This window comes from Sminthopsis crassicaudata, chromosome 3, assembly GCF_048593235.1.
Source record: "Sminthopsis crassicaudata isolate SCR6 chromosome 3, ASM4859323v1, whole genome shotgun sequence".
Taxonomy (NCBI): Eukaryota; Metazoa; Chordata; class Mammalia; order Dasyuromorphia; family Dasyuridae; genus Sminthopsis; species Sminthopsis crassicaudata.
The window spans coordinates 560853306-560880736 of NC_133619.1; the positions used below are offsets into that span (position 1 = coordinate 560853306).

Here is a 27431-nt window from a genome sequence, read left to right on the forward strand (position 1 = left end):
CAGTTAAAGGTTCTGATAAAGGCCTCATCTCCAAAATATACAGAGAATTGACTTTAATTTATAAGAAATCAAGCCATTCTCCAATTGATAAATGGTCAAAGGATAGGAACAGACAATTTTCAGATGATGAAATTAAAAAAATATGAAAGAGTGTTCCAAATCACTATTGATCAGAGAAATGCAAATTAAGACAACTCTGAGATATCATTACACACCTGTCAGATTGGCTAAGATGACAGGAACAAATAATGATGAATGTTGGAGGGGCTGTGGGAAAACTGGGACACTGATGCATTGTTGGTGGAGTTGTGAAAGAATCCAACCATTCTGGAGAGCAATCTGGAATTATGCCCAAAAAGTTATCAAAATTTGCATACCCTTTGACCCAGCCATACTACTACTGGGCTTATATCCCAAGGAAATACTAAAGAAGGGAAAGGGACCTATATGTGCCAAAATGTTTGTGGCAGCCCTTTTCATAGTGGCTAGAAGCTGGAAGATGAATGGATGTCCATCAATTAGAGAATGGTTGGATAAATTATGGTACATGAATGTTATGGAATATTATTGTTCTGTAATAAATGACCAACAGGAAAAATACAGAGAGGCTTGGAGAGACTTACATCAACTGATGCTGAGTGAAACGAGCAGAACCAGAAGATCATTATACACTTCAACAATGATACTGTATGAGGATGTATTCTGATGGAAGTGGATATCTTCAACATAGAGAAGAGCTAATCCAATTCCAATTGATCAATGATGGACAGAATCAGCTACATCCAGAAAAGGAACACTGGGAAATGAGTGTAAACTGTTATTTTTACCTTCTGAATCCAATTCTTTCTGTGCAACAAGAAATTCGGTTCTACACACATATATTGTATCTAGAATATATTGTAATATATTTAACATGTATAAGACTGCCTGCCATCTGGGGGGGGGGGGGTTTGGGGGAGGAAGGGAAAAAATCTGAACAGAAGTAAGTGCAAGGGATAATGTTGTAAAAAATTACCCGTGCATATGTACTGTCAAAAAAAAAAAAAAGTTATAATTATAAAAAATAAAATAAAAATTAAATAAACAAAAAAAAAAAAAAAAAAAAAAGAAAAGAAAAGGTTATGATAAGAATCATTAAGCCATTCTCTATCACATAGAAAAAATAGAAAGTGCTGATAATTGTTTTTAAAAGCCTCCTGGGAATGAATGGAGATCTTCTGGAGCCATCTCTACAGCTGCATGGAAACCATGAATGTCACCCTGTCTCTTATTCCAGCCGCTGTTATTACATGTATGATAGATCCAAAGTAGAGGAGCATTCCTAGGCTTTAGATCCTTGGATCACTTGGACTCAGCACCAGTACCCAGAGCCCTCCAGGCTGCTCTTAAGCCAAAATATCTGTATTGAGATATTATATCTCTCAGGAATGAACCCACTTTTTTCCCCCACAGGAAATATAAGAATACAGCAGGAGATAAGGGGAGATCCCCAAAGAAATCTTTTGTGACACAGGAAAGTCAGGGAAAGAAGATGTCCTAGATTCCTTGTCCCCCAAACAACTTTCCCTGATGAGTTTGCCATAGTTTCATCTGTAGTATTTCTACATCTGGTTTCTCCATCTTTTCCTTCAGCTCAGTAATTATGGCTGTTAGAAATCTGCTTTGGCTAGATATCATGGCCTCCCACTTCTTTTCCACCATGATTTGTTGTTCCTGTGTAGCCTCTATTTCCTTTAGTGTTTGAATGAGTTCACGGAACTTCTTGTTTTCCTTTTCCAGAATGACATTTTCCCCCTTCGCTGTCTTCTTCCTTGTTAGATATTGTCATATTTGCTTAAGTTGCTTCTGCAACATTCCTCTGTTTGTACAGGCCTGAAAGAAAGACATTAGGTGATATACCAAGGGCAGCCCTCAAATATCCCCTTTTGTGCCTGCTCAATGTGGTGTGATACAAAGAGCATTGGGATAAGTAGGAATCATAACCCCAGGATTCCTCTCTTACCAGTTGTATGAACTGGGGGAAGTTACTTAGTCTCTGATTTCAGTTTTATCCTTTAAGATCAGAGTTTTACTATATATGGTTGACATCTAAGGGCTTTTCCAGTTTGAATTTTTAGAGTTCTTAAGACCATCAAACAACTTATTCCAAACTTTCTCTTTACTTTTTCTTGTCCCCCAAAATTGTCATTTAACTAATCCATTCATCTAAAATAATCTTTGCCATCTACTATATCATAATACTTACCATTTTGCAACCTCTTTTAGTTTATTGGAGAACTTGATTCCTTTATTATTTTATACTGGGTTTCTTAACTCATGTCACCTCTAATACTCCCAAGTCCAGGATTTTTTCATTTCTCCCATTTTATTACTTTTCTGCTTCACAAGCATTCATAAGCTCCATGAAAGCATATGAATTCCAACCTGATTGTGAATCTTTTACCATTGGCCTTGGGGGGAGGGGGTAATTTCTTTTTAAATATTTGTAGAAACCCTTTTCATAGCCAGAACTACATAAAATAATTTTTACAGCAAATATTACTGATAACAGCCTCATTTCTCAAATATATAGAAAACTGACTCAAGTTTATAAAATTACGAGCTATTTCCAACTGATGAATGATCAAAGGATGTGAACAAGCAGCTCTCAGATGAAGAAATCAAAGCTATCTATAGAGAAATGAAAAACTGCAAGCAAACATTCTTGATTAGAGAAATGCAACAGCTTTGATTGCTTCCTCACCCCTGACAGATTGGTTAATAGGTCAGAAAAGGAAAATGGTAAATGAAGGAGAAGATGAGAAAATTGGAACACTATTGCATTGTCAGGAGAGTTATAAACTGATCCAACCTTTCAAGAAATCAATTTGGACCTAAAGGTCCCTAAAGGACTACCAAACTATGCAAATCTTTTGATCCAGCAATACCACTACTAGTCTTGTATCCCAAAGAAATACTATATGAAGGTGCTATGCCACAGTTGTCTTTTATTGTCCTGACTCAGTTTCCCTAATTGTTATGCCTTAGTCTTCTTCGTTGCAAACTGCCTCTGGTTTATGACATAACTCTGGGCTATTTGCTCTAAAGTTTTAAATTGTTAATGTATAAACTCAACAACGGGGAATCCAGACATTCTGTCTCTTGCCACACACTTTCTTAACTCTCAGTTTGTTAGAATTTATGGTCCTACCCCCCAACCTGTTGGAACTGGATTGGTGAGTTTGGACTCCACCCCCTGCCTTTGTTTAGCTACTGTGTAGAAATAAGTCATTAAGAATGGCATTGGATGCTCAATGTTGGTGGGATGCTGTATTCTTCAAGACGATAGTTTCATTCAGCCCTGGGACTAAACTATGGATCCATTTGGTCCCAGTAAATCTCTCCCTTTCAAATAAATATTAAATACTCTCTAATCTCTATCTTGCTTCTGTTTCTCTGAGTTCCCATTGGAGTTCCCACCAAGATTTTCAAAACTGAGAATGGGAGTAGAGATTAGAGACATTCAGGTCTCCATTTTGGGCCTTGGTGTGGCTGGAGATCTGTTCTTGGCCTAGAAAGGCTGGCCCTTTGGATTTGTTTCCAGAGACTCCAGGGAAGAGAGCAGTTTTCAGTTGTAGCCATGCAGGACAGTGTACACCTTCATTTTGGCCACGAGAGAGTAAGTCCGTATGTCTGTTTTAGGACATTTGATTTGTTTATCTGTTCTGTCAGTCTGTACTAGCATCTGGATTCTCAGAAAAATAAAAATTTTTCCCCTTTTGGTCTTTTTAATTTTTCACAACATGAATAATAATATTTAATATCAGTATTAAAATTATGCTTTATATGATTGTATATATAATATCCATATTGAAGTTCTTACCTTTATGAGAAGAGGGGAGGGAGGAAAATTTTGAATTCAAAATTTTATAAAAATTATTTTTAAATTGTCTTTACATAAAACTGGAAAATAATATTTTTCAAAAACTCTTTTCCTTATAATATTGTCATGATTCCCTATTTCCTGTTAAATATGACTGAAACTTGTTTGCCATAAATTTACTCTTCTCAATGAATTAAAGCCCATCTACCTTTATAGAAGCATCTGGAATTTCCAGAACATCCCTGCAGTCATCCAGATTGTCTGTTTCAGTGTCTTTGGTCATGTTATTCCCTAATGGCTGCAATGCCAACCCTTCCTGAACCTTCCCCATAGGAAGCAATTCAGTCTTCCTGACGCTCATGAACCTCTCCAAAACATGCTAAAGGAAGCACGTCTTTGTCTTACTAGACCCAAACCAGATAAGTTCTTGGGAAATCCTGACCCTTTGAAGTCATTTCTCCTCATCAAATACATCAAGATTGTGCTGTATTTGCTCTATTTGTAGCTCTCTCCTCAGTAAGAATATAAAACAGTAATACTGCAAGAGAACTATAACTTACCTCTGCTACTAAGGCTGATGTGGCAGAGTCAAGGTAAAGGAATAAAGGCAAGAACTCATTCAACCTCTCCCCCAAACTGCTTCTAATTCCTTAACACAATGACTAAACAAATTTGAGAGCATCAGAACACTACAAAAACAGGAGTAGAACATTTTCCCACTGGAGGCAACTTCAAAGCTCAGCAGAAAGGTGTATGACTATGACACCAGGATGGCAGTCCAGGATACAGTTCCAGTGCATGACTTGCTGGAGCAGCTCCAGCCTTGGCCCCTGTCATGGCCCCCAAATGACCAACATGTACAAAAAACATTCATAGCAGCTCTCTTCTCAAGACAAACATGATTGGAAATTGCAGGGTGCCCATTTGTGATGGAATATTATCATTCTCTGTGAAATATTGAGCAGGAGGCTCACAGGAGGAAAAAAAAAAAAAACACCTAGAAAGTCTTTTATGTACAAAGTGAAATATATTGTATAAAAAAGAATAGCAATGTTCTCGTTTTGCTATTATCAGTAGTACAATCATCCACAAGTATTCCAAAGGACTTAAAATGAAAAATCATATCCATATCTAGAGAAGAAATAGATTGTATTCTCTCTCTCTCTCTCTGTCTCATTATTTAATTTTCTTGAGCGTTTTTATTTTAATTAGGGTAGAAGATCTATGTTTTCTTTCACTACTTGACTTTTGAGAATATGTTTTGCATTACTTCATATATGGTTTCTTAATAGTGGGTAAGGATAAGGAAGAGTGTCTAGAACTCAAAAATCTATAAAAGAAATGTAAAAAAAAATGTTTTTAATATTACCAGGGGAAAATATTAAGTAAATAAATACCTAAATCTGATAATAAGGACATGCCTTCCTGACTGGAAATGCATCAGAAATATGTGTCTAAGCTCTCCAGTCTTCCTCAACATCATTGCCCTTCTTGTATTCTAGGGTACAGTGACAATGGCCTCCTAGCTCTTACTCAAAGAGGCTCTTCTATCCACAGATTCCTTTATCACTGGAATTCCTTTAATGCTAGGAACTCACTTTGTCCTTGTCACTGCTTGATGAGTTCCCAATATGCTTCCAACTTCAGATAAAATCCTCCAATCTATGAGGAGTGTTTTCCCAATTTTCTTCATGTTAGTCTCTTCCTCCTATTGATTATATTCAATTTAACTTGTATATATCTTGGCCAAACATGTCTGTTTTTATGTTTTCTTTTTCATTAATCTGAGAGATCACTAAGGGCTAAGGCTTATTCTGCTTTTTAGTTTATCCCCACCAATTGTCACAGTACTTAAAATATAGGAAAAGTTTATTATGTATTTACTGACAGATTATTACTGCAGGAGATGATGGTGGAAGGATAATGTCATTTGTTGTTTTCCAAGTACTCTTTCAAGGCCATTTTGTAATCAATTTATACCATTGCTTAGCAAACTCTTTGCTTCTCAAAGTGTATTTACCAAATGTGTCCTATCCGGTTAATGCCCTTCTCCCTAGAAATCTCATTTTTCTGTTTTAATTGGTGAAAGAGTCTAAGACTGGGAAACAGATCAGAAAGCTGAACCAAGATGGAAGAAATAGATGTCACCTGCAGTACAAGAAAATTTAAGACCTAGCTCTGGATTTCAGGTCAGAAGATATTAGTTTGATTCAAATTTCTGAACTCATTTGATCATAAAAGAGGGAAAAGGACTCACACGTGTAAAAATGTTTTTGCATTTCCTTTTGTAGGGGCAAGAAACTTGGAACTGAGTGGATGCCCCTCAGATGGGGAATTACCTAATTAATTATGATATATAAATGTAATATAATAGTATTGTTTTCTAAATAATTACATACAAGTTGATTTCAGAAAAGCCTGGAAAGACTTATATGAAGGGCAGCTAGGTGATGAAGTGGATGGAGCACAGCCTTGAATTCAGGAGGACCTGAATTCAAATTTGGCCTCAGGCACTTAACACTTCCTAGGTGTGTGACCCAGGGCAAGGCCCTTTATCCCAATAGCCTCAGCAAAAAAACAAAGCCAAAAAAACAAACAAACAAACAAACAAAAACAAAAAAATCCTGCATGAAGTGATTCTAAGTGAAGTGAACAGAATCATGAGAACATTATATAGTGCAAGAACATGATTATGGGCCAATTCACTGTGATAGCCTTGGCTCTTTTCACCAATGAGGTATTTCAAGGCAATGCCAGGAGATTTGTGATGGAAAGTTAAATCCACATTCAGAGAGGAAAAAAAAGACTGAATATAATGGAAGCACAGTATTTTCATCTTTGTGTTTTTGTTTGGCTTCTTGTTTGTTTGTTTTTTTCCCCTTTGAATCTGCCTTTTTTTGCTCAGCATGATGAATATGGAAACATGTTTTAAAAATTGCACCTATATTGCAATTTAACCTATATTGAATTACTTACTGTTTTGGGGAGAGGAGAAGGGAAAGGAGAGGGAGAAGAATCTGGAACACAAAATCTTACAAAAATTAATGTTAGAACTATGTGTATATGGAAAAATAAAATACCATTAAATAATAATAATAATAATAATAAAGTGGATATATACTTAGGTGTTGAAAAAATTTGAATTCTTTAGTGGTCTGTGATAAGTGAAATACTACTTATGAACCTGCATTTCCAAACTTTCCAAAGAAATCAGTTAATTCTGGGAGGCTTTTAATGAAATGAAAATAATCTGTGAATGGGGATATTCAATATATTATTGAGGGAGGTAGCTTGATACTTACATTCCATACCACAGCCCAGACCAGAGGTTGCTCCTTCTCTTTTAATAAAATTTTCTGAACTATTTTGACCTTTCTGTACAACATTTCCATCTTTTTCTGCATCTTCTTCTGTAAAGAAAGAGGAATAAACAGTTAGGAAATTTCTTTTCTCAGCCTAAGTTGTGTGACATACTAAGAAACTCAATAACCCTAATAAGATGGTACTATTTCATTGATTTGTTAGGAGGAAGAGTCACAGAAGGAAAGAAAAGCTGTTTGAACCAATTCTGACATAACAGTACTCAGATCCAAGTGATAAACTAATATAGAAACAACGAAATTGTGCATTCCTGGAGGAATGACAATGATCTGTGTTGAACTCACCCTGTAGCAGAGAGCAGCCACTGCAATGGGCCAGTGTAAGTGGTTCTCATGACTTCCTGACTTAGAACAGGTCACACAGAGTAGGGTCTTGTTCCTATCACAGAACAGCTTCTGGTCTTCCCTGTGTATCTCACATATGCCTTCCCCTTCAGGGTACATGGCAATGTCAAATTGATGATCTCTTAACTGAGAAAATTCCCAGCATGTAGTACAACAAGAAGATGGAGAGGTATTTTTCCTTAAGCAAGACATGCAGATTATATGTCCACATTCAGCTGTGATTAGCTTAATGACTTCATTCAAGCAGTTAACACAAAGGCCCTCTTGTACTGCATCAACCATGATTCTGAAGAGAGAAAATGAGGCAGTGTAAGAATACTTCTACACCTTCATTTCTGAAGTTTTAAAAAGCACATTTCAAGAACACCATAGCAAGCAAAATCATAATTGATGATATCCCCCATAAACCTGGAGAAAGTCTTTAACAGGTATAGACTCCATCACTTAGAAAGATAGACACAATAATATGTAATAACATCTAGTTTCACCTTAGACATTTATGATGCATTTCATACTTTTTTTTTTTTTTTTTGGTCCACACAAAACCCCCATCAAGTACATGAAATTGTCTGCATAGTGGATAGGGAACCTCAGGATGAGAGGCCAAGTGAGTTGCTCAGAACCAGAAAAGCTCTCCTATTTCCAAAGCTGTATGAGATAATTTTGATACTCTTATTCAAATCAATCAGTATTTAATCAATTTGTTGTGATTTTTATGATTATCAGTGATTGTATTAGTGAATCAAACAGAATGATTAATTCAAGTTGCTGTTAGGATAAGAATTAATCCTCCTTGAAGATTATATTTATTATGTTTCTCAATTACCTTCCTTTTGTTAGTAATGTAATAGCATGTAATTGTTGCATTGATCCCCTCCTTGACTTAGGAAAGGCTGTAATAAGATTCACTTGCTAGTGCAATAGCTCTCCCTCCTATGAACCACTTCTGACCATTCCCTACTGATCTTTATTTCCAGCTCACAACTTCCTTAGACTGTAGGCTAGCATTGGTCAAACCCTAGGGGCTCATGTCTTGTAGAATCTCCTGAGATGTTGTTGAAAGGGTCTTAGGACCTTTGGATCACCTGGAATTTATGACCTGTGAAGAGGTCATGACATAATTATGATTGGTAGACATCCCTAAGATTTCACCCCCTTCTGGAATTGAGAGAGCAGTAAATTGTAATGTCTCCTTATTTTAGGAGTATATAAAAGTAGTTAGCACCCAAGAGGAGGGGCCTCTGATAGTGAGGAAGATCTTAGATCCAATTAAATTTAGGGCCTCTGGATTCACTAATGAATTGATCATGCTTGGAGTTTTCCATTACTTTTGTAATTTTCTGGCTTACAACAACTAATAATCAATCAACATTTATTAAGTGTCTGCCATGTGCCAATTACTGTGCTAGAAATTTTACAAATATCACCTCACTTGATCAGCACAATGAATGAGACTTAGGGGATACTATTTCTGTAATAATACAGTCAAGGAAACTGAGGCAAAGAGGTTTACTAACTTGCTCAGAATGAAACAACTAAATAAATATCTGAGGCTGGATATTGAAAGTAGGTCTTCCTGATTCCATTCCAGTGCTGTACCAATTATGCCACTTATATAATAAAATGATAGGCATAATAAGTAATAATAGCAATAAATAATAATGAAAGAAATATTCTGTTACAAAGGGATAATAAGAAATTTGGATTCAGAAACTATGCTCAAATTCTAGTACTGAATTTGGTCATCACTTTAAAAAAAAACTCTTCCGGTCTGTTTCTCTCTATGTAAAATGAAATGATGAAATTAGATGAACTCTAAGGTTCCCAGCACTTTCTAAATTGGTCTTCAGTAACAACAAAAATTTTCCTCAGAGGGACACCTACCTGGGATATCCTCTGGAGCCTCTAAGCATGTGAATTCCAGTTTGGGAATGTCTTAAACTAGAGCAGCACACAACATCAAAGTGAGTAGGGGCTGGAGCTTAAGTTTTCCCCATACACTTCCCTACCCTCATAATCTGTATGTACTGGGATACAGCCTTTGTAAAATATAAGGGACTTTGTCATCCCCCCCCCAAAAAAAAAAAAAAAAAAAAAAACTTTTGTTAGTTATTATCCTGTTATTCCCCATTTCTCTTAGGCAGACTTTGAATCTCAGTGTTTACTCATCAATCAATCAATCAATCAATCAACTGACTACTTATTCAATGATTACTAAGCTTTAGGTTTTGTCAAAGTCTTGAGTGATTCAGAACAATACAGAATCATGATCCCACTCTTCAAAGAGTTCACTACTAGGAAAGAGAACTTGAAAACCAATCCACTCTACCAAATACTTGAGGAATAGCCATAACTGTGAAAATGGGTTGGGGGAAACAACTGCCAATGATATCAGGCAGAGGTTCATTTGAACTGAAAGATTTATTTTCAGGGAAAAAAAGAGGAAATTTCACCTGGAAAATTATTTCCTTAGCACCTAAGAGTAATTAGGAAGTAATTACCAATTCAGGTCTTTTTAAATTAAAGAGCTTTCTTTTCTTTTAGTCAAGAGTTATTGCATGTGCCCCAGTCATGGCAGAGATCCTACTATCTGTATAAATTAATTGAAATACACATTTTGGAAAATCAATATATTTTGTGGATGAGAGATCAGGAAATGGCATCCATGGTGGCTCCAGACTGCCCCAACAAAAGAATCTAAAGTTTTGGACTTGCCAAGTTACTCTCTCACCCAGATGAATGGGATTCTTTGTTGTTCAATCATTTTTAGTGATATCTAACTCTTTTTGACCCCATTTGAAGTTTCCTTGGCAAAAATACTGGAGTGGTTTCGGTATTTGCTTCTCCAGCTCATTTTATAGGAGATGAAATAACAGGTTTTAGTGACTTGCCCGGGATTGTAAAGCTAATAAGATTCTAGGGCCACATTTGAACTCAGATGAGAACTCTTCTGGACTCCAAACCAAGCAGTCTGTGCACTGTACCACCTCGATCCCATTCCCTTTTATCACTTCCTCAGCAATAAGTCTCCTCTGACCCACTCCAGTACTCTATTTCTTTAGGCTAATTGGTTCTACATCTCCATCCAAAAATATATAGTGTTTGGAGATCTTTGAGGCCTCTTGAAGTCTGTTCCTCTCAAGAATTCCTATAGCAATCATAGAATTAGAGTACCAAGGCTCTTTCTAATTCTGCACTACAAGGAAAAATGATAGGATCACTATTTGACTGAATTTGATGATACTCTGTCTTTGTACCCTTTCATCTATGACTGACTGAGAATAACATTTCTTCATCTATGTCTATGGATTCTTGATACTTTAGATCCATTTGGGGGCATAATTATAAATGTCTACTTGAGTAACTAACTCACACCTCCACCAGTAGTGTCAGTTCATCTATCTTCTCCCAGATGTTTCAGCATTGTCCATTTTTTCTATCTCTTCTGATCTTTGCCAATTAATTGGGTATGAGTTTCTATCTTTGAGTTCATTTGGTTATCATTGGCTTGGAGAATACTTTCTTTAAGGAATGGTAGTTTCTAAAGTATATTTGAAAACTGATCCTGGGAGAAATTCAGATCGCTAGGTGGACAAGGGAAGATACTAATCCTATCCTTTTAGCAAGCTGACTTTCTCCACTTCTTCTGACATAGATTAGGAAAGAACCCATGAACATGAATTCTTTCTCTCTTCTCCCTTTGCTGGGTTCAGAAGACTCATTCCCAAATTTTTATAGTATAATGTGGTGAACTATACCTCTCAACCTCAATGACTGCCATATTGTGATGGACATTTTTGCATTCCTGTCTCAGAAATGAAGTTTTTAATAGGAAAACTTACCTTTCTTTTTTCTCCTGGGATCTTTTCTTCAGCTTCCACTGGTCTGCCTTTCCTCTCTGTGTTCAGGAAAAGGAAACTCTTGAGTCTGTCTCCTCTTAGGCCTTTCATATACTGCTAAGCACATTCATGAAGCCCCTCCTTCTTTCAAGGTGTGAATTCTCCTGACCTCCAAAGCCAAGAATAAACTCATATGTGACAGCCATTTTCCCAGAGGTATGAACTCCATGGTGCTCACTGTTAATGCAATCACAAGAATGTGAATTTCAGGAAGTAGCAGAACCATGCTTTTGGCAGAGAGGTAATCCGGGATAATCTAATAATGAATTGAATTCTCATCTTATGCTGGACCAGGTGAATTTCCACCTTGTGTTGGGAGGGACTGAAATTCAAAGGAAGTATCCTGAGTGAATCATAAAAAAAAGGTTTTTTATTTAGAAATCTTAATTTCCTTTTCTGAATTTCAGAGTTGATTCTATTTGTAAGGAACCATGGGGGAAATGTTTCAGTGAGAATGAAATGCTGCAGCGTGGTTTAATCCAACAGTAATGATGAAGTACATAGACAACTGACCCCCTTTGATTCTTTGAGGGCTATTAAGGAGGTGTTCCAAATTCAGCCTTAGGTATATTCAGAAATTTAGATATTCAGTGTGAATTTGAGATCTACTCAGTTAGAATGTAGTTTCAGTTTACTGATCTGCTAATTTTGCACATTGCAGTTGTTGTTTTTTTTTTTTTTTTTTTTTTTTTTTTTAATTTTATTCTGAACATAAGGGGGGAAAAGGAAGAAAGGATTTACATAAAAATCCTTTAAAATGTATAATAAAGTTATCTGGTAATTCTCTTTTTTTTCACTTTTTTCTTCTTTCCACTCTCCCATCCTGGAGATGGCTACCATTAGGCATAAATATGTTTATGGTATGTGTGTTTGTGTTTGCATGAATGTATATACCTACACCATCCTTATAATTTTATTTATCAGTTCTTTATCTGTGTGCAGATGACATCTTCCTTTATATCTCATTTGCAGTTAACTTGGGAATTTATCATAGTCAAAAAGTGTCTCACAGTTTTTCTTAAAACAATATTTTGTTACTGTGTACAGCGTCCTTTTGGCTCTCCTCATTTCATGCATCTTTATTTCTTTCTATATTTTACTAAGATCATTGAGCTCATCATTTGTTTTATCGTAGCAGTATTGTATCACAATCACACACTATAACCTGTTCAACTATTCCCCAAATGATGGACTTCTCTGCAGTTTCCAGTCCTGTGCTGCCAAAAAGAACTGCTAAAATTATTTCAGAACATCTATATTATTTTCCTTTTTCTCTTACCATCTTTTCATTTAATCAACAGAGGTATTAGTGTTATTGCTGGGCGAAAGGGTATACACGGTTTTAGAACAGTGAGCAAAATTTCAGATTGTTCTTCACAATTGTTGGATTACTGCACAATTCTTCCAGTAGTGAATTCTTGTCCCACATGCCCTCCAACATTTATTGCTTTCTTCTTCATTCAGTTCATAAAATTTTATTAATGAAAAAAAAAAGTTAAAGAAGGAGGTTTGGCAGTAATAGATTTCAAATGTTATGATTTGGATGTAATTATCAGATTTGTTTACGGAAAAGAAGATCAGTGGAAGAAAATAGACATATACTTTATATTAATAATTAAAGTCATCTTGTTTTTGTTACATCTGAAAACTTAAGATTTGGGAATCAGAACTCGCTCTTTGCCACATTGCAATTTATTCTAAGTTCTAAAATGACTATCTGGAGAAAGTGAGTTTTAAGCTACATTAAAAAGAGTTGGTTTTTTAAACTCAGAAACTACTTGCTTGGGCCTTGTAGCAAGTGAGAAGGATCAGCTGACAGGACTAAAGATGATAGTGGAGTCTTCTCAAATATAAGGGAGAGGACATTCTAAAAATCTAGCATTTTCAACTGCTCCGATTAGAAGATGAAATTCAAAGAGGAGGGAATTCCTGGAAAAGGAAAACACTTAGTATTCTGCTGATGAGCATTCATGGAGAGTTCTTTTTTTTAAGAATTGTACATAAGGAGAGATAAAGTGTGATGGCACATATGGAGAGATGGCTTTTGCATCAAGAACACCTAGATTCATGTCACATCTCAAACATTTCCTGATTGTGCCAGAGAAACAACTTTCTTACAACCATTTATTCCACCAAACATGACAAATGGTAAAAGAGGAAAGAACTTTCCCCTCTTGTACTTCAAGTGTCTAAGCTTCTTCTTGCATGAAGCCAGAAATGCCTATTCCAAAGGTTAACTCTGTGCAAAGTTGAAAAATGTGTTTTTGTTTATGGGAAAGAAGAAGCAGGACAGAATCACTGGAGTGTAAGTTCATGGAAGGGAGTAATGTAAAATAAGTAAAAACACAAAAACTAAAAAGACAGAAAGAGACCAGGTTGTGAAGAACTTAAATACTAAGCAGAATACTTTGTATTTAAATATGAGCTTAATTTACAATAACCTAAAATTGGATACAAGAAAGAGTTGTAAAAAGATACTTCTTCCACCCTCTTTTCCAGAGTAGAGTAATAGAAATGTGGAGCAATGTTTATAATATCTTGAAGACAATTAATACTGAGTTCTATCATTTGATTATTAATATTACTTTTTAATCCACCTTTCCCCCCTATTTTGCCAAAACCCCATCTCTTAGCCAAGCTCAAAAGAATACTCCTGTCTAGCTCCTCAAAGTATGTATTTATTAATCAGTTTAAAGTGGGTACCCTTGCTTTGGTTTCCTTGTTAATTAAAAAGACAAAAACTATCTTTTTCTGGTTTCTCGCCAGGAGACAACTGTACTATCCTTGCTTCTCCCTTTGAAATTTGGTTGTGGCTTGATCTCCAAGGGAAAGACCAAACAGGGGTTTGGAGTGGTTATATTTTCCAGGGAAGATTTATTAGATGCAGTTGAAGCCCAGCTAGCAATGAGTATTCCATCACTGGCAGAGGGTGACTTGATCATCTGTACTTTAATGTCACACTACCTGCCAATCTATCAATCAGCATTGTCTTATCTTTGCTAAAATAGGTCCTAATACTGTACTGGCAGATCAATGAGAAGGGAAAACATACCTAAGTTTAGAAAGTCCTGTTGGCCCTGAATGTCTCTATTTATTGAGAGACAGAAGTCAATGTCTCAGTGTTTTGATTACTGCTAGTCTAGTAATAAACTGGTCATGCTCAGAGTTTTACCTACCAGTGTCACCCATCTTACAAATAGTTTACACATGGCTGTTATAAAATTGTAAAAATGTCTTGTCCTGCAGAAAAAAATTGCCTTTGTTGTAATTTTATTCACCAAAAGATGACATCAGTACATTGCTTAACTTTGTTGAAGAGACCACTCCCCTATATCCCACCTCTACCTATACTTCCCCTTTTGATTTTGCCTCATAAAGATGTGTTTTCTAGGAGTCAGAGAAGCAAAGAAAGTACAGAAGATTCTAAAACAAAGTGATGTATATTTCTTATCTTATACAGAAGCCCAAATGGGAAGACTTCCCATTATTTCCTGAAACTCTTCTTTTCATCCTTTTTAAAAAATGTTTCAAGTGGATTCTATTGCATCTTGAGACCATAATGTGTATAGTCCTTCTCTAAATGATACATATCCCTTTGATTTCCAGCTTCTTCCCCAAATAAAAAAATATTCCCAGCATATTTGTGTAAGTGATTTCTTTTCCTTATTCTTTGATGTTTTTGTTTCAGTCTTTATTTTGGTCGATAACACCTATTCACCAACTGCCTGTCATTTCAGTTGGAATAAAATTTTAAATTCTAATTTTTATTCTGATCCATAAGATATCCAGTCAAATGGACTAAGGTAGAAAACATTACTTTCCAGCATGACACTAGGACTTATGAATTGAGAAATTCTTCAACAAATTGTAATTTGTGAGCAAGATTTACTGGGATTGCTGATAGTAAAAAAGGATTTTTATTTATTTGTTTGTTTGTTTGTTTGTTTTTTTCCCGGAATTACTGAAGTAATCCATATTAGCACTGATTTCCTTCTCACATCAGTTTTCTGGAGTCCATTATACCCCAAAGTTCTTTAGGGTGGCAACAATAATATGACTTGAATTTTTGTAATGTATGAAGCCAATTAAAAACAATTAGTGGAAGGGGCAGAGCCAAGAAGGGGCAGAGAGAAACCGGAGAAGCTGTTTGTAGATTCGTTAAAATTCTTTAGATTCCTTGAAGAGATGAAGATAATTTTAGAAAAGTTAAATTCATTGTAACAAATAACTTTGCCAAGAAAACAGAACTTGACACAAAGGAAAGAAATACACACAAAAAAAAGATACAAATAAGCACACCAAAAGCTAGAATTCATTTCATATTTTTATTAAATGGGTCAAAAGCAAAGTTAACAGTAATTCAAGCGGCATAGGAGTGGAAAAGGTTGAAATCCATGGCTTTCAAAGAACTAGGAAGAGTATAAAAACCACAGTCCTCATGTGTGTTGTTAATTTTTTTTTTTCTTTTAACTGCTGAAAAAGAATTGATATATTGTAGTTTCATAGAATCCATTGAAAATAAGAAGGCACAACATACTTGGAAATAGTCTTCTTCAGCTTGCAGGGTTAAAGGCAAGCCATCTAGAAGTTGGTGATGCTCCTTCTCTTGCAGGCAAAGTTTGGAAATGGAAAAACACCAGCCGGGGAGCCTAGTGGTGGGCTGAGAATTCCTCCGTGGAGAAATGCTCAGAGAGATGAATAGCAGCAAGAAGAAAGATGAGAATCCACTGCACAGAGATTCATGGGAGCAGGCTTTGTTCCTTGGAGTGGGGGACCAGGAGAAAACATGGGTCTAACAGGGGCTACAAATGAAATATCAGGTAACTGATAAATAAGAGAACTCTGCAGAACATTGTAAAAGGCCAGATTGCCAGTTTTATATTCCAAGTATACTCCAATCCGGGGAATAGAACCTTTCAGTTTGTGATTCAGTGATCCAGGATAAGATTGCAAATATTGTCCATCTTCCTTCTTGACACATCTCAGGAAAAAGACAAGGGCACATTTAATTATTCTCCCAGGACTTTTTATCCTCAAGTAGGTTGTGTGAATCCCCAGTGTCCACTGAGGCAGCTGTGTCACATCCACCTCCCAGTACTGTATGCCTGAGGTGAAGGCCTGCTCAGCAAGGACCATGGGAAGATCAGAGTCATCACCATGTGGGCTGTCTACCTGCCAGCCTTCTCCAGCTCTTACACTCTTCAGATCCTCAGCCACAATCAGGCAAGGACTGGCTGATGCGGGATCCAACCTGATGTCCACTCTGAATTGGTTGAGGGTCTCTATCGTGCCAGAGATAGGACACACTCTTACCTCTGGGATGAGAGCCTTGGCCCTTTGGGACAATGCTGACTTGCTCCTTTCCAGCAACTCCTTGACATCCCGGAGCAGATCCAGATTGGGTTGGGAGTCTGCTTCCTGTAGATCTAGCATGAGGTCCTGAAGGGTGCTGCTTTCCTGGGATAGTCTCTCCTTCTTGTTCTTTTTTTCTTGATCCATCCTTTCCAGATAATGATATAACTCATCCCGCATGAGGGAATCCCGTTTCCGGTATTCTTTGCTGATCATCTCCTCCCAGTCAATAACAGGTCTCTTTTCCTTAACAAGAAGTTTCTTAGTTTCCTTAAAGTACTTCTGCAAGCATCTTTGCAGGTGCTGGATCTTCTTCCTGCAATTGGATGCAGCTTCTTCTACAGGACAGTGCCTGTGAGCCCCATGCTCTGGGGCTTGACAACATCTTAGACAGAGCACGGTCTGGTCGTCTTCACAAAAGTACTCCAAGACTTCTTTGTGAATGGCACAGCGCCTCTGTCCTCCAGTACTCTGTAACAGCTGGGACCTGAGCTGTTTGCCCAGTTTAGTGAGCTCTGCTAGGTTCCCATTGATGAACAGGAAGCCTCTGACTTGAGTCATTTGTCTGCATTCAGGGCAAGAGAAAGCTGTAGCTGCTGACCTTGGGAGACATGCTCGGCAAAAGCTGTGCCCACACCCGATGGTGACTGGCTCACAGAAGTAGTTCCCACAGATGGGACACGTGATCTGGCTCTGCAATTGCTGAAACATTTCCATAGCAGCAGCAGCAGCCATTCTCCTCTCTCCACTTGCTTCTGTTCTGGAGCAGCTGAGATGAAGAGCCTTCACTTCTATTCAAAGCAGTGCTTCTGAGCAGAAGAAGGCTCTCCTTTTATAGCAGGTAGCCCCACCCCTCTAGAGCCTCCCTGGCAAGGTGTGAATTCTCCTGTCCCAGAATTCTGAAGTTCTACCTGAGAACTCTTCCCAGTTGACAGAGCCCTGAGGACCTCAGAGTTCACACTTTTAGTTGGCTCCTTTGAATGTTTGGATTTCACCATCCTACAGCACTGTAGTTGTCTGTAAAGAACTTTCTTTTCCTTACCCAGCCTTACCCAATCAGTTCTAAGAAGCTCTAAAAGTCCTGTGCATTTCTCCCCTCAACCTACATGTGGAAAGTCACAGAATTTAAGATTAAAAATGGATCTGGGGGCAGCTAGGTGGTGCACTGGATAGAGCACCAGCCCTGAATTCAGGAAGTCCCAAGTTCAAATCTGATCTCAGACACTTAACACTTCCTAGCTGTGTGTCCCTGGGCAACTTAACCCCAGCCTTGGGGGTGGGGGGGCGCGGAGAAATGGATCTGCATGGCCATTTTGTTCAAGGAACCCATGCCCATGATGAGGGCCATCTTCAGGATCCAAGAAGTGGTATCCCTTCTCTGTTGCATCTACTTATTACTTCTTCTCTATTGCATTTGTCTCTCAGTTAAGTGTCTTCTTCCTCCCTTTTCCATTCTTTCCACAGTTGTCAATCTTCTAAAAGCAAGTTGAGGATTGAAAATGTCTAAAAAAGTGTAACAGAAAAACTGATTTGCTTCTTATTTTAAACAACATAATATCTTTTTATAAACAGTTCAACATACAAAGCACATCAATTGAATTTTTTCATCTATCATTTTAAATTAGCAGAAAAAGCCTGAGGTGGTGTCAACAACTTATTTCAAAATTTAATTTCCTTTCCCTAATCCTACCTTTCTATCACAAATGGTGCACCTAGAGGACAGGGTCTGATTTGTTTGTCTTTGTCTTCTAATATCTTCCATAAAGCCTGTGAAATGATAGGTGGCTAAAACTGTTAACTGAATTAAATTCTATTGATTTTATTAATGAGGACTTGAATGAAGGCTACAGCATTGGGATGTCTAGTGCTTTTTTTCCATTCCACTTATTGCTCCATTTGGTCAAGTATAAATGATATCTCTATATGTTGTTTAACTTGTTTAAGTTATCCAAGTGTCAGAGACTCCTGTGAGGGCTGCTACTGATGGGGGTTGAAGTCCCTTTAAGATTGCCCAACGGTTTGTTGGGGATGTACAGGCTTTTGATGAGACAAGGCTCGGGTGAAGTAAAAGAATTTACTAAATTATAAGTAAAATTAGAAGTTTAATTTTATTATAAATCATCAAGAGAGCTCAAATGGAGCAGAACTCTTTGATGGAATTAGAGCTCTGCCCCTTCTGCCCCTCCGCCCATTCTTCCCACCCTCGTGAATAAGATTTGAGACAATACAGAGCTACTGGGTTTGAATAGGCTTCAGTAAGGCTAAAGACAGTTTGATTAGTGATAGTTCAAATTGTATAGATCTTAAGTGGAGGTACTTAATGTGAATTCAGTTCTATTGATAGTTAAGTAGGGGTACTTAGCATTAGTTCAGCTCTGTAGAAAATTTGGGTGGTGTCCAGCTGAACTCTATAGAAAGGTAAATTAGTGGTACTTAACAGAGGTGGGGTTGGGCTGGCTTCTAGTTCTGGATAACGTGGGAAGTGACTTTTTTTAGGGTTTCCAGCCTCAATTTCCCTGTCACATTCCCATCACCATGACTGACCTTGATTCACAAATCCTGGTCTAAGGCACCCTTTGAATATCCGGACCCAGCCCCCACCATCATCAGCTCAGCTTCCCCCAGCCTTACCTGATCTGAGCTAACTGAAAAGCCTGCCGAGAATTTAGGAGTATAGCTCATTATATATAAAAAGGGCCAAGCTGGAGCCCTCAATGGCAGGAGCCCTCCCAGCCAACAAATGGTATCCTTCCAGCCATGTAAGGGTTCCTGCCCACCTAGCGGCCACCTTCGGCCCTGGCATCTTTCTAACTGAACTTTATTTCCAAATTTCTACAATAAACCTTTTATTTATCAATCTAGGTTTTCAGGCCTGTAAATTCATTTTACAGGGGACACTGTGCCTCATGGGATTATCTAAGCACCGAGAAATGGGGTTCCCCCTTTCCTTTCCCTCATTACTATTAACATCTGAGAATATGATGGGACAGAGAGGGGGAGCTCTATTTTGCCACAAGCATGATTTTTTTTTTGAAATCTTCACATTCTTTCTTGAAAGTGGAGAGACATTTCTCTAGAAATGAGGAACTAGGAGGCTTTAATGATTGAGAGCGCCTTGTAAAAAAAGAAGGAAGGATTCCAGTTTTGTGGAAAGGACATGGTAGGGGGTGGAGCTAAGATGGAGGAGAGCAGACACAATTCTCTGTAACCTCCTCTAACCTTCTCTCAAACCTACCCCAGATGAAGCCTCTAAACTGGTTTTGAAGTCAAAGAATCCACAAATATTTGTAGTACAACACATTTCTAGAAAAAGATACGTTGGAAGAATTTCAGAACAGGTCTGTTTCAATCTGGCAGAGGGACAGTCTGTCAAGCCCAGACCATAGTATAGGGAGACCAGGGCAAGAAGCTGGAGTGGAGAGTCAAAGTGTTGTAGCTTCCACGAACCTGGGGATCTTGTGTGAGCCTCCTTAGGCCACTCTGTCCAGGTTGCTACCAGATGATTTGACAGATTTGCCTTTTGTAAAACACAAATAGTCCCATTACTGGAAATCAATCAGCAGAACTGCCCCAGGGCAGCTGTCCCTCCCTTGCATGGAAAGCACCTCAAGCCTTTAAAACAATGAATAAAAAACAAAAAAGAACTCAAACCTAGACAGCTTTTATGGAGAGAGAAAAACAGCCCTCAAATCCTGAGGTTCCTAAAGGCAAAGCAAGTCCAGAAGAAGCCCTAAAGAGAGATACAAGCTGATTGCCATTTCACAAAACTTTCTTTGAAGGTAGCATAAAGGATCTTAAAAGAGAATTAGAAGAAAAATGGTGAAATGAAATGAGACCATTGCAAGAAGGAATAGAAAAAAATGAAAAAAAGAATGCAATGAACAAAAAAATTTAATTGTCCAATTGCAAAAGGAGGTAAAAAAATAACTGAAGAAAAGAATACTCTAATTTTTAGTGTATTTAGTGAACAAATGGAAGTGAATCACTCAAGACTTTAAGAATCAGTGAAACAAAAAAAAAAAATAGAAGAAAATATGAAATACTTCCTAGGAAAAATGATAGTGATAAAATGATTGGTTTATACTCAGTGTAGAGCATATAAGTAGGGACTGAGAGCCACTGAGGACAAGCACACTAGAAGCTCTCAGAACCCAGGGGACAAATTCAATTTGAATTTCAATTTCCTGGTGGCTGGCCTGGCCTCATGCACTTTCCCCACTAAAAGCAAGGCCACACTGAAAGGCTCTTCAGAAAGCTGCCCAGCATCAGGCAAAGAGGAAATAAAAGATTTGGACTTTAACTCTTGGCTACTCTTCTGGTGATTACTGAACTGAAACAAAGGCTGCTGCCAGAGACCCCAAGAAAACTGAACCAAGAGAACCTTACAAAGGAAGCCTATAAAGCAATAAACATCCCTAAATTGACAGTATGGCTTCATTATCTGTATCTGAAAGTCAAACTAGCTACCAATCAGGGTTGCCTTACCTTTGCCAAAGGCGGTCTTAAACATGTAATATGTATTGCTGTAATATAATTCCTAAGTTTCTAAACTTTTTCTTTGTCATTTGCTGGCCATGGTGTGTTACCTGAATTTTGACAAACTCCCCGGGAAAAATCTCACTTGATTTCTCATGCCAAGCTTTGGGTATTGAAATGGGGATAGTCCCTTTGACCATGAATCTAAGCTTTTTTTCATACCAGTTCTAGGACACCAACAAAACCTTCCTGTTGAAAGTGTAGTCTTCAGTATTTCTGTTTACTGGGCTCTGAGAATGATAGAGAATGACTATTTGTCTAATATTTCATAAAGTAGAAGCTTGTGCCAGGTCCAGATGCAATGTTGAGATCGAACTCCAACGGGTAAGTGAATAAAGAATGAAAGGGGAACAATAAAACTCAGGGAGATTCATCAACTTCTCTGTCTTGTAGTCTGTTTCTAAGCATTATTTAATCAGGCTTCTGATGGAGCACCCATGGAGCTTCATTGGGTGAAGTTTTATTCTGAGCAATAAGCAGAGCCTGCAGGAACACAAATGTTGTCCTACTTGTGAGTTGGAATCAATAGAGTATCTGACCACGATGTTTGACACACCAAAGGGCTTTTAAAAACCAATTTTTATTCGGTTATGAAGGATGAAAACCAAATGAAAGCAATACACAAGAGAAATTTCTTAGGTGCCAGATAGAATATAAAAGTGAGGATTCAGTCATCATGTTCCTCCTTCCAAAAATATGTACAACATAAGCCACACCTCAGGATTTAGTAATCCCAGGGGAAAGAAAGTTGCAGTCAGAATATGTCATTAAGGTACACCCAATGCCTACTATATACCATCCATATAACCTTAGAAAACTCTCTTCTTTTTGAAAAAAGTCCCTTCATCCCTGCTCAGGGTAATTCTTTCTTCTCTTCGGGATTAATTGAAGGGGAGAGAGAGAAATTGGAGAGGTCAAGGTCTATAGGTATTTATTGCTATATCACTAGCTAATTATATCACTCCCCTAACAGACTACCAGAATTTATCTATATGCTGGGAAGAGGAAGGTCAGAAGAAATGAGGCAGTCTAAGAATTCCAAAGACTAGAAAAGTAACTGTTGGTTAAGAAGTCAGGAAGTCATTTACTCATATGCAGATATTTTACGGGGCGGATTAGAGTAAAAAAGGAAATGCCTGAGAAAGAGATCAGGGGCATGGCTAAAAGCTCTTTTCCAAGTGTAATCAAATAAGTAAAGAATATTCTTCATGAACCCCTTACTGCCCATAGAAGAATGGTTGAAAATGAACGATAACATTTTTTTTTTACTGTCAGAAAGGCTTGTGAAATGATTAAATTTCCATAATATTGTTTATCCTATTGTCAAACCAGGAAACAGGACTATGCCTACTTGCAGTTTAGAGACCTTTAAGTAAGAACCTAGCCTATGCTGCCCAGAACCCTAGTTAGATCCAAAGATTGATGGAGATTTCTCACAATTGCATACCTCAAACAACCCATATATCTTATCTGAAACCTGAAACTTACTGATGAATCAGTTATTCTTTCCATGTTCTTTGATTGAATATAGATATTTGGGAGTAGGACACCTCTTCATATGAATTAAGGGAATTGCATTGCTTTCTCTCATCCTTACAACTTGGACAGGCCCTAATCTGTCCTTACATTAGAAATCTGATCACCTAATATTGAATTCTTTTCTTAATTAATTGATTTTATTTAATTAATTGCTTTTAATTTATAAAAGTCTATCTTCTCATGTTTTGGAGATTGAGGCTTAAGCTTGTTGCTTAAGAAATCGATATACTTAGAAGATCCAACCTTTGTTTACATTAGTAATTTTATCTTTCAGGTGGCAGAACAGTCAACGTGATTAGATTTTCTTAACGTGATTAGATTTTCTTAAGATCCTTTTAAATTTCTACAAGGATATATTTCTAGAAGATTTATTCAGCAATAAAATCTCTTGGCATCTGGAAAACCAGATCTACTGGTATAAATGTGTCTGCAAATCTGTCCTAAAAATAAGGCCCTAAGGATACTGTATGGCTGATTTGCCTAGATATATTTCAGAGTTAATTAGATCAAACTGGACAGTTTTGGGATGATGCTCAAAGACAGTACCCTAGGGAAGAATTCCTATGAAGAAATGCTTTCCAGAAGCAGATAACTCTTTCAAAGAAGTTGAACTTGCATATACTGATTAAGAACATTAAAGAACTGTTCTACTCTTTGACTCTTGATCCTTGTTTGTATTTTGGCTTCCATTATGTTGATCTGACAGTGTGTTTTAGCCATGGGCAGCCATTTCTTGGATCACAGAGATGGCCCTAATCATGAGCATGGTTTCCTTGCACTAAATGACCATGGCGGAGGATTTCTCATCTCACATTCTGTGATTCTCCATAACTGGACTGAAGGGAGAGATGCAGAGGATTCTTGGAGAGACTTGGAAGTGATTGGGTATGGCAGGGTAAAGGAGAGAAGGTACTTATGGATCCTTGTGTTTACATGGGACTCCTGCACAAATCAGATTGTAAAATTCATTTATCTGAAGCTCCCTGTTTTCAGAGGCTTCTTCCTAAAAGATAGGGGAACCATCAGGATGGTGAAATCCAAACATTCAAAGGAGCCAACTAAAAGTGTGAACTCTGAGGTCCTCAGGGTTCTGTCAACTGGGAAGAGTTCTCAGGTAGAACTTCAGAATTCTGGGACAGGGGAATTCACACCTTGCCAAGGAGGCTCTAGAGGGGTGGGGCTACCTGCTATAAAAGGAGAGCCTTCTTCTGCTCAGAAGCACTGCTTTGAATAGAAGTGAAGGCTCTTCATCTCAGCTGCTCCAGAACAGAAGCAAGTGGAGAGAGGAGAATGGCTGCTGCTGCTGCTATGGAAATGTTTCAGCAATTGCAGAGCCAGATCACGTGTCCCATCTGTGGGAACTACTTCTGTGAGCCAGTCACCATCGGGTGTGGGCACAGCTTTTGCCGAGCATGTCTCCCAAGGTCAGCAGCTACAGCTTTCTCTTGCCCTGAATGCAGACAAATGACTCAAGTCAGAGGCTTCCTGTTCATCAATGGGAGCCTAGCAGAGCTCACTAAACTGGGCAAACAGCTCAGGTCCCAGCTGTTACAGAGTACTGGAGGACAGAGGCGCTGTGCCATTCACAAAGAAGTCTTGGAGTACTTTTGTGAAGACGACCAGACCGTGCTCTGTCTAAGATGTTGTCAAGCCCCAGAGCATGGGGCTCACAGGCACTGTCCTGTAGAAGAAGCTGCATCCAATTGCAGGAAGAAGATCCAGCACCTGCAAAGATGCTTGCAGAAGTACTTTAAGGAAACTAAGAAACTTCTTGTTAAGGAAAAGAGACCTGTTATTGACTGGGAGGAGATGATCAGCAAAGAATACCGGAAACGGGATTCCCTCATGCGGGATGAGTTATATCATTATCTGGAAAGGATGGATCAAGAAAAAAAGAACAAGAAGGAGAGACTATCCCAGGAAAGCAGCACCCTTCAGGACCTCATGCTAGATCTACAGGAAGCAGACTCCCAACCCAATCTGGATCTGCTCCGGGATGTCAAGGAGTTGCTGGAAAGGAGCAAGTCAGCATTGTCCCAAAGGGCCAAGGCTCTCATCCCAGAGGTAAGAGTGTGTCCTATCTCTGGCACGATAGAGACCCTCAACCAATTCAGAGTGGACCTCAGGTTGGATCCCGCATCAGCCAGTCCCTGCCTGATTGTGGCTGAGGATCTGAAGAGTGTAAGAGCTGGAGAAGGCTGGCAGGTGGACACCCACCCTGGTGATGATTCTGATCTTCCCATGGTCCTTGCTGAGCAGGCCTTCACCTCAGGCTTACAGTACTGGGAGGTGGATGTGACACAGCTGCCTCAGTGGACACTGGGGATTCACACAACCTACTTGAGGATAAAAAGTCCCGGGAGAATAATTAAATGTGCCCTTGTCTTTTTCCTGAGATGTGTCAAGAAGGAAGATGGACAATATTTGCAATCTTATCCTGGATCCCTGAATCACAAACTGAAAGGTTCTATTCCCCGGATTGGAGTATACTTGGAATATAAAACTGGCAATCTGGCCTTTTACAATGTTCTGCAGAGTTCTCTTATTTATCAGTTACCTGATATTTCATTTGTAGCCCCTGTTAGACCCATGTTTTCTCCTGGTCCCCCACTCCAAGGAACAAAGCCTGCTCCCATGAATCTCTGTGCAGTGGATTCTCATCTTTCTTCTTGCTGCTATTCATCTCTCTGAGCATTTCTCCACGGAGGAATTCTCAGCCCACCACTAGGCTCCCCGGCTGGTGTTTTTCCATTTCCAAACTTTGCCTGCAAGAGAAGGAGCATCACCAACTTCTAGATGGCTTGCCTTTAACCCTGCAAGCTGAAGAAGACTATTTCCAAGTATGTTGTGCCTTCTTATTTTCAATGGATTCTATGAAACTACAATATATCAATTCTTTTTCAGCAGTTAAAAGAAAAAAAAATTAACAACACACATGAGGACTGTGGTTTTTATACTCTTCCTAGAATTTGTCAAAGTTCTTTGAAAGCCATGGATTTCAACCTTTTCCACTCCTATGCCACTTGAATTACTGTTAACTTTGCTTTTGACCCATTTAATAAAAATATGAAATGAATTCTAGCTTTTGGTGTGCTTATTTGTATCTTTTTTTTGTGTGTATTTCTTTCCTTTGTGTCAAGTTCTGTTTTCTTGGCAAAGTTATTTGTTACAATGAATTTAACTTTTCTAAAATTATCTTCATCTCTTCAAGGAATCTAAAGAATTTTAAGGAATCTACAAACAGCTTCCCCGGTTTCTCTCTGCCCCTTCTTGGCTCTGCCCCTTCCACTAATTGTTTTTAATTGGCTTCATACATTACAAAAATTCAAGTCATATTATTGTTGCCACCCTAAAGAACTTTGGGGTATAATGGACTCCAGAAAACTGATGTGAGAAGGAAATCAGTGCTAATATGGATTCCGGGAAAAAAACAAACAAATAAATAAAAAATAAAAATCCTTTTTTACTATCAGCAATCCCAGTAAATCTTGCTCACAAATTACAATTTGTTGAAGAATTTCTCAATTCATAAGTCCTAGTGTCATGCTGGAAAGTAATGTTTTCTACCTTAGTCCATTTGACTGGATATCTTATGGATCAGAATAAAAATTAGAATTTAAAATTTTATTCCAACTGAAATGACAGGCAGTTGGTGAATAGGTGTTATCGACCAAAATAAAGACTGAAACAAAAACATCAAAGAATAAGGAAAAGAAATCACTTACACAAATATGCTGGGAATATTTTTTTATTTGGGGAAGAAGCTGGAAATCAAAGGGATATGTATCATTTAGAGAAGGACTATACACATTATGGTCTCAAGATGCAATAGAATCCACTTGAAACATTTTTTTAAAAAGGATGAAAAGAAGAGTTTCAGGAAATAATGGGAAGTCTTCCCATTTGGGCTTCTGTATAAGATAAGAAATATACATCACTTTGTTTTAGAATCTTCTGTACTTTCTTTGCTTCTCTGACTCCTAGAAAACACATCTTTATGAGGCAAAATCAAAAGGGGAAGTATAGGTAGAGGTGGGATATAGGGGAGTGGTCTCTTCAACAAAGTTAAGCAATGTACTGATGTCATCTTTTGGTGAATAAAATTACAACAAAGGCAATTTTTTTCTGCAGGACAAGACATTTTTACAATTTTATAACAGCCATGTGTAAACTATTTGTAAGATGGGTGACACTGGTAGGTAAAACTCTGAGCATGACCAGTTTATTACTAGACTAGCAGTAATCAAAACACTGAGACATTGACTTCTGTCTCTCAATAAATAGAGACATTCAGGGCCAACAGGACTTTCTAAACTTAGGTATGTTTTCCTTCTCATTGATCTGCCAGTACAGTATTAGGACCTATTTTATCAAAGATAAGACAATGCTGATTGGTAGATTGGCAGGTAGTGTGACATTAAAGTACAGATGATCAAGTCACCCTCTGCCAGTAATGGAATACTCATTGCTAGCTGGGTTTCAACTGCATCTAATAAATCTTCCCTGGAAAGTATAACC

At 38.0% G+C, this 27431-nt stretch overlaps 2 protein-coding genes across 2 annotated transcripts; one reads left to right on the forward strand and one right to left on the reverse strand.

Annotated features, from left to right (window-relative positions):
- Positions 1-16172: 16172 nt before the first annotated feature.
- LOC141562352 (tripartite motif-containing protein 43-like) lies at positions 16173-17573 on the reverse strand. The gene has a single exon (XM_074302383.1). It carries the CDS (start codon positions 17571-17573, stop codon positions 16173-16175), a length of 1401 nt encoding a protein of 466 aa, XP_074158484.1.
- Positions 17574-24203: 6630 nt separating this feature from the next.
- On the forward strand, positions 24204-25604 carry LOC141562353 (tripartite motif-containing protein 43-like). The gene has a single exon (XM_074302384.1). The coding sequence runs from the start codon at positions 24204-24206 to the stop codon at positions 25602-25604; it is 1401 nt and encodes a 466-aa protein (XP_074158485.1).
- Positions 25605-27431: the final 1827 nt, after the last annotated feature.